Raw genomic sequence first — 11011 nt, forward strand, 5'->3', positions numbered from 1 at the left:
TTTTTGAGTTTTGCTTCCTGCACCCCAATGTTTACTACCAGCATATCAATGCATTGTCGATGAAGGTGTGGACGGAGACAAGAACGGAAACTGTTGAAATGGTGATGAAGGGTGTGGGAGTTTGAAATGAAAATGAGTAGCAATGGAGAAGAGTAACAGTAATGAGGTAGTGTGAGTGTGAGAGGGAGGTGCAAAAAAAAGTGTTAATGCAGTGTTCTTGTTTACTTTAGAATATATAGTCTCACATTGTTTAGGAATCTAGATCAAAGATAATTTAAATGCACCTTCCTCTCTTAATCCACTAAGGTGTCTTTCAAGAACAAAACCGTGACGGAACTTACCTCAAATACAGTAATTGACACTAACGATGTTATCACTCAGATTTGAAAAGTACTTTCAAATCGTTCAATCTATAACATGTTTAATTGAATTGAAAAATATGGTGGTAGATTTTTCTTGTATCAGCATCAGGTAATAATAGAGTAGAGAAGTACCAAATTTAAAGTTTTTTTCACCCTCCCAAACCCACAAAAATGAGCCATTGCACCTCACAGGGATGCGTTAATTCTTCAACAAAACCAGCTACCTCATTCACTATCCATTAAATGGGGAGGAAATAGCGTTTTTGTATTGAAATGCAATGCAACCACTAGAAGAGGTTGTTCATGAGAGAGTACACAAAACTGAGGAGATAGAGTGAAAAGAAAATACAAGAAAACTTAGTCTCTATGGTGTTCTTTAACAACATTGTACTGAAATGGTTCTCAGTTATCTGCAACAATATAATTACAGAATTCAGGTGTTGGCCTTGTTTAAATCTCACCATGTGGGGATTGAGAGCTAGTTGTAGAGAAATTTGATGATGACATAGGAATGGATATTGAGAGTTGAGTGGTGGAGAAATTTGTGTGATTGGATCTCTCATCTTGCAGACTACACCATGATTCCCTGCTTTTAGGCCATTCATCAAAGAAAGGTTGAAGGGACTGACCCTCTTGCTTCATAGTTTCTCCTGAGCCATATTCACTACATAAGAAAGAAGGTTGCTGCTGATAATCTCCCTGCAACATGGAATTATTACTTGATCTCAAGAATGAGGCTACTCCCATTGGCATCAAAGAGGCATCCACCTTGTTGTTGCTTCCAAAAGTTTTGGATGACAAACTATGTTCACCACCATCACCTTTTGATCCTTGAAAATACCTGTTTGTTTCAAATAAGATCATATCATCAGTTATCAAGATTGGTCCCCACTAGAATAAGGAGGGATTCCCAACACAATGTGCCTAATTGACCACTTTGAATGGTGGAAAGTCCCTATCATAATCACATTGATGATAATGGCAACACCATAACAATAACAAAACCATGGAAAGATAAGAGCAACACATTAGACAAGGTCACCAATGCAGAGCCATCTATAAAGTTAGCATAACTCAGTGAAACTGAAGCCATTCAGACCTCATTATTTTGAACAGATTTATATCAGACAAATAAGTAATGAAAATGGAATGAGAGCACATTCAAATGATCTGACATATTCGTGCCTTAGTTTGATATATTCACATGCATAGCCAGTAAAAATTTAGATGATAAATATATTAACTATGAGAAAGACTAAAAGAATCAAAACCAGTAAAAGGATTTGAAAATAAAATAAAATAAAATGTTACATTAATGTTATAGGTAATTTTTACTTATTACTACTAAGCAAATTAACTAACTTCCTTAATTTTGTTGTATTAGTTAGTTCTATCTCATAAAAAGAACCAGAGAAAGAATAAGCAAAATATGTATTCCGAAAAAATCCAATACCAGATTTTCTTGTCAAAGGTTGTGCATCCAATACTTTAGAGGAGACATATTCTGTCTTTATCTTTTATTAAAAAATATAATATAAATGTGCCATTATTTGATTTTGAGATTTTAGAGACAACAATCACATGAAGCAGAATCAAAAGTGATTGCAAATGAATAAAGGAAAACGTAACATTTCCTTTCTTTACCAAAAAAAATGGTAGGACAATAAATCAGTGCACCTACCTTTCCCACTATCCCCACATGACAGATATTGCAGAAAGACAATATACTAGGCAACTAGCATCCTAGGATGTTTCACAGTGCAATTCATAATACAGGAATAAATCAATGGAAGGAAAAAAAGGCAATTAAAGACCATCTTCCTCCCACATAATTGAGTCAACAAACCCATTAAGAACTTTGTGGGTAAATTCAATTCATGAGGCTTTCCACATTCAATCTACTCCAACCTTAGAGCATCACACAGACAAGAAAATAAACCAAAACATAAATTGTACCAGAACACCTTAAATACGTTAGGATCTAGGGAAAGAACTATAACTCCTGTCTTCAACATGACAACAATTTTTGACAGAAAAATTCAGGTAGTTAACAATTTTTTCTGCCCTTTGACAAAATTTTCAGAACAAGAATTTATAAGATTCTTCTGCAGTAATAACATTCTAACAACAAAATCAAGCGACTACAGACATCTGCAACAAAATAACCAAAGACAAACACAGCCCCACCATTCTCATAAATTGCTACAGAATTCGAAAGCTGCACAAAGACATCATGGCCCAGAATAGTGATTAGAATGAAATAACCAGGAAAAAGCTGCCATTCTGACATCCAATGCTTACCTGGAATTATCAAGGTAAACAATAATTTCTTACTGGAAATGAAGTGAGCCCAAATTACAAAAACTAAGCATATCATGATCTATACAACAGAAATTCATTTGCATGGAATAGAAATCAAAGATCTGCATCAAATACAACAATAGGCACAAGTATAGGTTCTTTCTTAAAATATGCCAAGCAAAATGATTCTAGTGATAAGTAATTTTCCTTTCTCCAAGCAAAGAAACAGTGTGAAATATAATAAAGATGTCCATACCTGTATTCTTTACTTGGGATCCCATAGGGAATGGATTCCAGATCATAGTGGGTTTGGTCTGTTCCAGAGCCAGTGCCTTGGGGATTACCATATGTATTTGTGGTAGTAAGGTTCTGGAAATCTCCAGTTGCATTGCTGCTGCTGCTGCCAGCATTTACTGTCAATGATGTCACAGTGGATGATGATGACTGTGTCATAGTTTGTGATTCCACAGGCTTTCTTGAACGATTGCGGCCACGGTGCATGTGTCGCTCACAGTACTTGGAGTCTGGGTAGGCTTCCTTGGAGCACCTCCACTTTTTGCCATCAGTCCTCCTGCATCTTCCTGGCTCTGGGTCCACCTTCTTTCCATAGAAGGAACAATAACTCACTGAAAATTTACATGCACAGTTAGTTTCCCACCTCTACTTTATCACCTGTATCTAGAAAAGCCCCAAGTCACAGACAAGACATCAAAATGTGAAGTACATACATATCCATTGCATAGGTAAAAAAAACTACAGAACTGCATAGTTCACTGAGTGTATCAGACTGTAGCATCTAGTTAGTTATAAAGAATGGGAGACCAAATAAGCAATCAACAATCACAAATCTCAGTTTATCTCAACAATTTCCTATATGAAATCCTCATGAAAGAGGAGAAATATAATGCAAAGTGCACAGGTATGTTTAATTGCAACCACATTACCAAATATGGTATGGTGAGTTGTCATCCTACCATATAACAGAGTTGAGGTACCCCTACCCTACCCAAATTCAGTGCAGGTGTTTTAGTACAAAGGGGGTCAATATGCAAATGCAATGTCTGAGATACTACATAAAATGACACCATAGACTCAGACATTGTGTAGAGTCTACATCTACAACAAAGGAAAAAGAAAGGATTAATGCAAGAAATGAATGTGCAATGGGTGAGTTTGAAATATATGAATAGGTAGACTCACTGGCAGAGGAGGGATGGTGCAAGAAGGTTTGGGAAATGGAATGGAAGCTGTTCTGAATGGGAATGACGAGATCAGGAGGCACAGGAAGACCCGCCACCATGTATTTGTAAATCAAAGCTTGATGTTCCAGTTCCTGCCACTGAGACACTGTGAAGGGCCACTTACTCATCTCTCCTCCCCCACTCTTATTCATCCTCCACTCTACTCTTCTCTTCTCTCCTCTTCACTTCTCTTCTCTTCTCAAACAAACTCTAAATCATCTTCTCCTTTTATTATTCATTTCTCTCTTTTTTAGTTTAGTTTAGGTGAGTGAGTAGGTTTGGTTTCTTCTCCCTTTATTGCAACCCTCATCTACTCCTCTCTGTAATTATTATCATCACTCTTCACCTAATTACTTCTTTCCTCTTTTCCCCTTCCCTCTACTTTCTCACTTCAAATTTCACCCTCTAACAAATTGTATTCAGGGGTTAAGAGAAAAGGCATCAGAAAAAAAGAAAGGAAATTAGGTTACAAGTTCTTTTAAAACCAATGTACTTCAAATAAAGATTACATCATGCATGATTCAACCAATTGGGTTAGGAATTAACTGTAATCTAGTGTTTAAGATATGAAATCACCTTGTAAATTGATGTTGGTCAAATGGTGGAGGATCCAAGTGTCATGATGATGCTAATGATTACCATCATCTGCCCATACCCAACATAATTATTCTACCTTAACCAATGTACCCAAAAAAACAACAGTGAAGTAAAATCCATAGTTCTTTACACTTACTTGTAAAAAATAAAGATAAAGCAGTATGCATAAAATGTTACAAACAAGATGTGTAGGAGTTGTTTTCTCGGTGAAAAGTGAAAACATTACTTTGAGAAAAAGGAGACAGTGAGAGAGTATGGTATAGAGAGAAAACACAATTTTGGGGAACAAGGAAAGTTAAGAGAAATGGTACATAGGTGCTTATATTCTTTGACAACAAATTATTTTCAAACCTTATAATGTTACTTTCTAGCTGACAGTCTTTGTCTTCCATGTTGTGTTTGTATATTTTTTTACCTTGGTTTCTTTCACAAGACCATTTGTTTTGTTCATATGTTTTACTCCTGTACCCTGAAAATCAAATAATGTTTCACCTTAAGGGAAAGATACCCTTAAAGTAAAAATACTATCTTTATTAGGTTTTGCATTGAGGGACACTATTATTATTATTCCATTGAATGATTCATATCATATCAGTTGAAGAGATTACACAGTGTAAAACTAAGAAGTAAAGCATGAATTTAAGAGAATAGATATTTTGAATTTGAAATTTTTGATATGAATTGAAAGAGTTGATGATGATAATGTGGGAAAGAATCAATGTTAATTGATTGGATCGGTAAGAAAAGGGCGTGTTATATCACATGCATGTGTTCTCCTTACCCACCTCGTGTTGTCACCTCTTTAGCTGACAGCAACCACACGTGATGGGGGCGAGAGAGGGCCGGGCCCATGGGCCCAATGCAGAAGTGAAATTGAAATTTGGAATGGCCACCGCTGGAGGAAACCACCTTTTGGTTGCTGGAATGCGGGTAACATTCGATGTGGGACCTCACCTTCACCAAGATGTGGTCCAAATATAAGCAATGCAAATGCACCATATTCTAGTTTTGGGGTTCTGTATCAACACCCTATGCCTATGTACCATGTACCACCCTCTAACTCTAGGGTCTCCCTTATTATCATTATATTATTATTTTATGTAAATTCAGATTTATTTATATGGATACTACTATTGTACAGTGATCGGAAGGTCGATTGTCGATTGTACAGTGATCGAAAAGTCAAGTGATTGGTTAATTCAAACGATCAGGTGATTTATAAATCTTCTCATGTGTTTATTTATATGGATAACACTAATTTCTACAAGTGTGTATCGGAAGATTGAGTAATCGGTTAACTCAAACGATCAGGTGGTCTATTAGCAAAAGACAACAATCACGTCAAATTATAAGTTAAAAATATTAATTTTAATTGAGTTTTAACCTTAATTAAAAGTTACAAAACATAGTTAATTATCATTGGACTTACACTAATTATCTTGAATAAGATCCAATAGAAAAATATAAATAAAAGGAGACTGATGAAAGATAATAATTTTTTACTCTAAACTGAACTAATTGAACATATCTTATGTGATTTTAGTGTCGGAGTATCATTGCAAGGATCTCACTCTCTTAGATCTCAAAGGAAGACAACCATAACGAAAGAGAAGGCAATAACAACTCAATAAAAAATATTAATTCTCTCATAAGTTGTAAGAACCCTGCATTACCTCTTCACTGCTTGATTGAACTCTCTCATTCCACTTCTCAGTTTTAAATTGCTTTTATAGGATGATTTATGGATTGTAATAATATTAAGAAACAATAATTATATATGATTGAATGTTTTAAACTATGTATACATTGAATTAGGTAAAGTGTTATTCCACTTATTCCACACCTTTATAATATTATAATATGTAAAGAAGTTATGATTTACTTTACTGAGAGAATAACTTTTTTTTGCTTCCTCATGAGATTTTCTTTGTACTGATTTTTAAGTGAACTAGATTCATTTGGCATAGTGATGTTAATGTATGATATGATGTGGACCTTTTCTCACTATTAAATTTAGATGAATCATTTCCCAGATTATTATACTCAGTTATTGCCAATTTACTTCCAGTGGATGAAATTTAAACTTGCATCCTACTTCTATTTGAAATAATAAAATTGCATTTAAATAAAAAATAATACATTCTGATTTTTTAAAAATTTTAAGTATGTTTTTGGATTTTGTTTTCTGGTACTTTTTACATTATGTAATTGCTTTTTCAGAGAGATTTTAGTTTTGAATTCTATTTCAGAATTTCATTTCTAAAATAGAATAATCAATTATGGATTATTTTTTTTCAGAATATGTATTTTTAATTTTAGATTTTCAATTATAGAATGAAGGGCAATTTTGGAAATTTAAAAGAATATTGGGTCAGGTTAAAAAAATTCAGGTGTAGTAAGAATTTGAGTCAGTTATTTTGGGCTTTCTTGGCAGGCTGTACAAGCCCAACAATGGGAACATTGAAAAGTAATCAACATGTCAAAAAAATGTTTGAACTCTAATTTATTTAATCACTTTTCAAAACATATATTTTATTAAAAAATTGGTCCAAACATTTACTTAATATTTTACTACTTAGTAATCCATATATATATATATATATTATGAACAAATTGTATCATTTATACATTTTATTATGATAATGCGTGAATCAATATAATATTATGTAAAAGTTTAGATCGTGTGAATGATTTTAATTCAATTTTGGTAAGATAGGTATTAATTTAGAAATATATTATAAGGTTAATTTTAAGTGAATAAAAATAACTTCTCACCCTTCTTTCCTTTCATCTCATGTTAGAGATTACACACCCATCTCATGATAATTTTTTTTATAATTTATAACCTTATTTTATAAATTGATTTTATAAGATTGATTTAAACTTAAATCTTGGAAGTCATTTTAAAAAAAATTTAAAATTTTTTTTCCAAAATAATGGGATGCAAGGAGAAATTGTTGAGGTAAGGAAGAAACACCCTTATATTGGTATGTGTGTGGGCCTTCCAGTTAGAGGCTCAGAGGATCTTTCCTTGGACCTCTAACAACTTTCTTCTTGCACTCCTTATTTTTTAAGAAAACTGTTTTACCCTTTTTAAAAATGAATTCTGGATTGTTATTTTCAAAATATTTCCAGAATATATTTTCCGAAGCACATTTTACTAATTTCAGATTTATCAATCTGAAAATCAAAAATGTATTTCAAAAAAGATATTATGGAATGGTTTTTTTCTCTTCCAGATTTCCTATTATAGAAACATTTTTTCTTATGAAATCCTTGTCCTGGAAACACTTTTTGCTTATGGAACCTCAATTTTGGAATCACTGTGAAAGGATAATTTCAGTATTTTAAAAAATATAGGAGTCTAGGAAGAAAACAAAAATGTAGGGGTGCAGGAAGAAACTCCCTAAATTGGATGGGAAAATTCGACAAATTCTCTTTCATCTTCGTACTTTTTTAATTTCAACAATATCATTTTGAATATGACGGAAAATATAGTGTTTTCTTCTTTATTTTGGTTGCTTGTGGTAGTTGGTTACATAACTTTTTTTAGTTTTTTTTTTATAAAAATGCATGTTAGGTATCATTATGCAACTTGATATCTCAGTTATACTGACATGTAACAACAAGTCATCTGCGATCACATAAAAAAATATTACTAAAAAAAGGAAAAAAAAAACAAAAATAGCAGCAAAATTTAGTTTTCTATTTATAATTTAACTAAAAATTAATTTTTTAATTCTCCATATCACATCTTTCCATGCAATTTCAATATGGTGGAATCCACTATATTACAGAAGATTGATTCACAGAAAAAGAGAAAAGTGAGGTGAGAATTGAGGAAGAAAAGGGGTAAGAAAGAGTAAAAGTATGGGTTGGGCCAGTTGATTGAAGAAAGCGTGTGATCGAATCCAATCTCCTTGAGAATGGTATGCTATATATATTGCTCCACCACTGTCGGTTTGCATGTGCGTCATTGCTCAATTCTCGCTCTCAATCTTCCTTCATATCCGTTTTCTAAATCAATTTTTCTCCATTCAAGTCCAACCCTCAGTGCTGCTATCTCAATTCGGTATCTTTCTCCTTCTTCTCCTTTTTTTTTTGTTTACATTTGATCTCTTCACCATGCATTTTTGTTAACTTTGCATTATGCTGCATTACAGCATTTGGGTGATGTTGGGAATGAAAAAGATTGGATTTTTGTTCTTGTTTTGTTGTTGTTCTTGTCTAGAGGCAAATGGGTGGTGTGATTTGTTGTTCACGTTCATGTTTGATTTGTTGGGTGACAGGCATATTGAGAAATGAGTTTGAGTAATGGTAATGGTAAGAATGAAGCACCATTGGCTGAAACTGTGAAGAATGAGAACAAGGCCTTCAAGATCTTTGTTGGATATGACCCGAGTGAAGATCTTGCGTTTGAGGTGTGTCGGCACTCCATCTTGAAAAGGTCTTCAATTCCTGTTGAGATCATACCGATTAAGCAGTCAGATCTGAGAAAGAAGGGTTTGTATTGGCGTGAGAGGGGTCAGTTTGAGAGCACTGAGTTCTCCTTTTCTAGATTCTTGACACCTTGCCTTGCCAATTATCAAGGCTGGGCCATGTTTGTGGATTGTGATTTTCTCTACTTGGCTGATATCAAGGAACTCAGAGATTTGATTGAGGAGAAGTATGCTATCATGTGTGTTCAGCATGATTATGCTCCAAAGGAGACTACTAAGATGGATGGGGCAGTGCAAACTGTGTATCCAAGAAAGAATTGGTCTTCAATGGTTCTCTATAACTGTGGTCATCCAAAGAACAGAGTTCTCACTCCTGACACTGTCAACACACAGACAGGTGCTTTTCTTCACAGGTTTCAATGGCTGGAGGATGATGAAATTGGATCCATTCCCTTTGTTTGGAACTTTCTCGAGGGACATAACAAGACTGTTGAAAAGGATCCCCTTACTTTGCCCAAGGCCATTCATTATACTCGTGGAGGGCCATGGTTTGAAGCTTGGAAAAACTGTGAATTTGCTGATCTCTGGGTCAATGAGAAGGAAGATTACCAGAAGCAACTCAAGAAAGAATCTGCCAATTAGATTCAATCAGTTATTTACTGATAATCAATTATAGTAATGTATTATTATTCTTTTATGTCAAATTGGATGTGAAAAATCGGGATCTGGTGATTCATGTTATATGAGAGCAGGAGTGTAATCAGTGCTGGTCTATAACTAGAGTTTAGTGGTATTCTTAACATTATTACATTATTATATTTATAGACATTTCAGAGAAGAAAATGCTGTTGATGATGTAATTCATTTTTTATTTGTTTAATGATCTCTCTAGGACTTTAAGGGAGAGGTACACACACTACTCTGTATTCAATATTTTAATGGAGCTTTCGTAGAGATTATATGCTGTGCACTCTTGATTTTTTATCTTTTAAGGTGAGTTCCAATATAGATCTCAGTTTCTGCTTGTGGACTGTAAAACTCTTTCTCAATCTCTAGAGACTGTTATTTTATTGCATGTATTGATGTAAAAAGTGTAGTATTATAACTTCATTAGAAAATACCATTATTCCTTAAAAATATACTGCATGACTTGCTTGGCTGGGATCAAGTGTTTGTTTCTTTTTATTAAGAAGTTCACTTTTAAGCTTAACTCCGGTTTATAACACTTATATATGAAATGTTTTAATCGAATGATTTCTAATGGATGTGAGATTCAAACAGTTTTGATTAACTTGAGAGAATAGAGCAGAAGAGGATTGACTTAGATGAAGTTGTTATATTCATACATCAAACAGTTTTGATTAACTTGAGAGAATAGAGCAAAAGAAGATTGACTTAGATGAAGTTCTTATATTCATTAAGAGTTCGTGCTCATTTCCTCAACCTGATTGGTATTACCATTGTCATATCCAAATCTTACAATAAAAATATCTATTTTATCTTTAATTTTCTAAGTGCAAATCTAAAACTGAGATGTGTCTTTCGGATATGTCCATCCTCAGTCTTATTTGACCACACATAAATGTTTCACACATAAATGTTTCTCGAATGCTGAGATTTGAAAACTTTTTTTTTTTCATTTCAGATGAGAAATTCCAGAAAATAGTCTTATTTGACCACACATAAATGTTTCTCGAATGCCATTTAAAAACTTTTTTTTTTCATTCCGGATGCGAAAATCCAGAATTTGGGATTTTTGAAAAAAATAACAATTGATCACCTTTAAAAATATAGTATTTCACCTGATCAGAAATAATAATAATTATTAATAATAGTAAAAAAAACAGAATTAAGATGATGATTAAACTCAATTTATTGAATTCTAGTTGGATTGATTGTGTCAATCAAATTCATTCATCAATCTATGTTGGTCGACCATTACTTTATACCTTGATCAATTATTTAGGAATAAAATTCACTTATTTTAATGAAAATAATTCTATAACTTGCATATATTTTTAGTTTCCATCAGTTCTCTTTTAACTTTTTTTTTGTTAAACAATTAGTTACC

At 33.3% G+C, this 11011-nt stretch overlaps 2 protein-coding genes across 4 annotated transcripts; one reads left to right on the forward strand and one right to left on the reverse strand.

Annotated features, from left to right (window-relative positions):
- Positions 1–601: 601 nt before the first annotated feature.
- Positions 602–4583, reverse strand: LOC137810345 (growth-regulating factor 4). Of its 3 annotated transcripts, none has more exons than XM_090298123.1 (4): positions 4481–4583; positions 3864–4309; positions 2920–3289; positions 602–2663 (listed from the first exon to the last, which is right to left on the reverse strand). In XM_090298123.1, exons 2-4 carry the CDS (start codon positions 4054–4056, stop codon positions 2660–2662), a joined length of 567 nt encoding a protein of 188 aa, XP_090154249.1. In that variant the 5' UTR covers positions 4057–4309; positions 4481–4583; the 3' UTR covers positions 602–2659. The 3 variants fall into 3 exon arrangements, with proteins under 3 accessions (XP_090154249.1, XP_090154248.1, XP_068467659.1); XM_090298122.1 differs by having other exon boundaries at positions 602–1203; positions 4481–4576; XM_068611558.2 differs by lacking the exon at positions 4481–4583 and having other exon boundaries at positions 602–1203; positions 3864–4355.
- A 3742-nt stretch (positions 4584–8325) lies between these two features.
- CDI (Nucleotide-diphospho-sugar transferases superfamily protein) lies at positions 8326–9899 on the forward strand. The gene is made up of 2 exons (XM_068611559.2): positions 8326–8573; positions 8791–9899. The coding sequence occupies exon 2, from the start codon at positions 8803–8805 to the stop codon at positions 9580–9582; it is 780 nt and encodes a 259-aa protein (XP_068467660.1). The 5' UTR covers positions 8326–8573; positions 8791–8802; the 3' UTR covers positions 9583–9899.
- The last annotated feature ends 1112 nt before the right edge of the window (positions 9900–11011 follow it).

The sequence above is a fragment of the Phaseolus vulgaris genome, chromosome 2 (assembly GCF_051622355.1).
Source record: "Phaseolus vulgaris cultivar YP4 chromosome 2, ASM5162235v1, whole genome shotgun sequence".
Classification (NCBI taxonomy): Eukaryota; Viridiplantae; Streptophyta; class Magnoliopsida; order Fabales; family Fabaceae; genus Phaseolus; species Phaseolus vulgaris.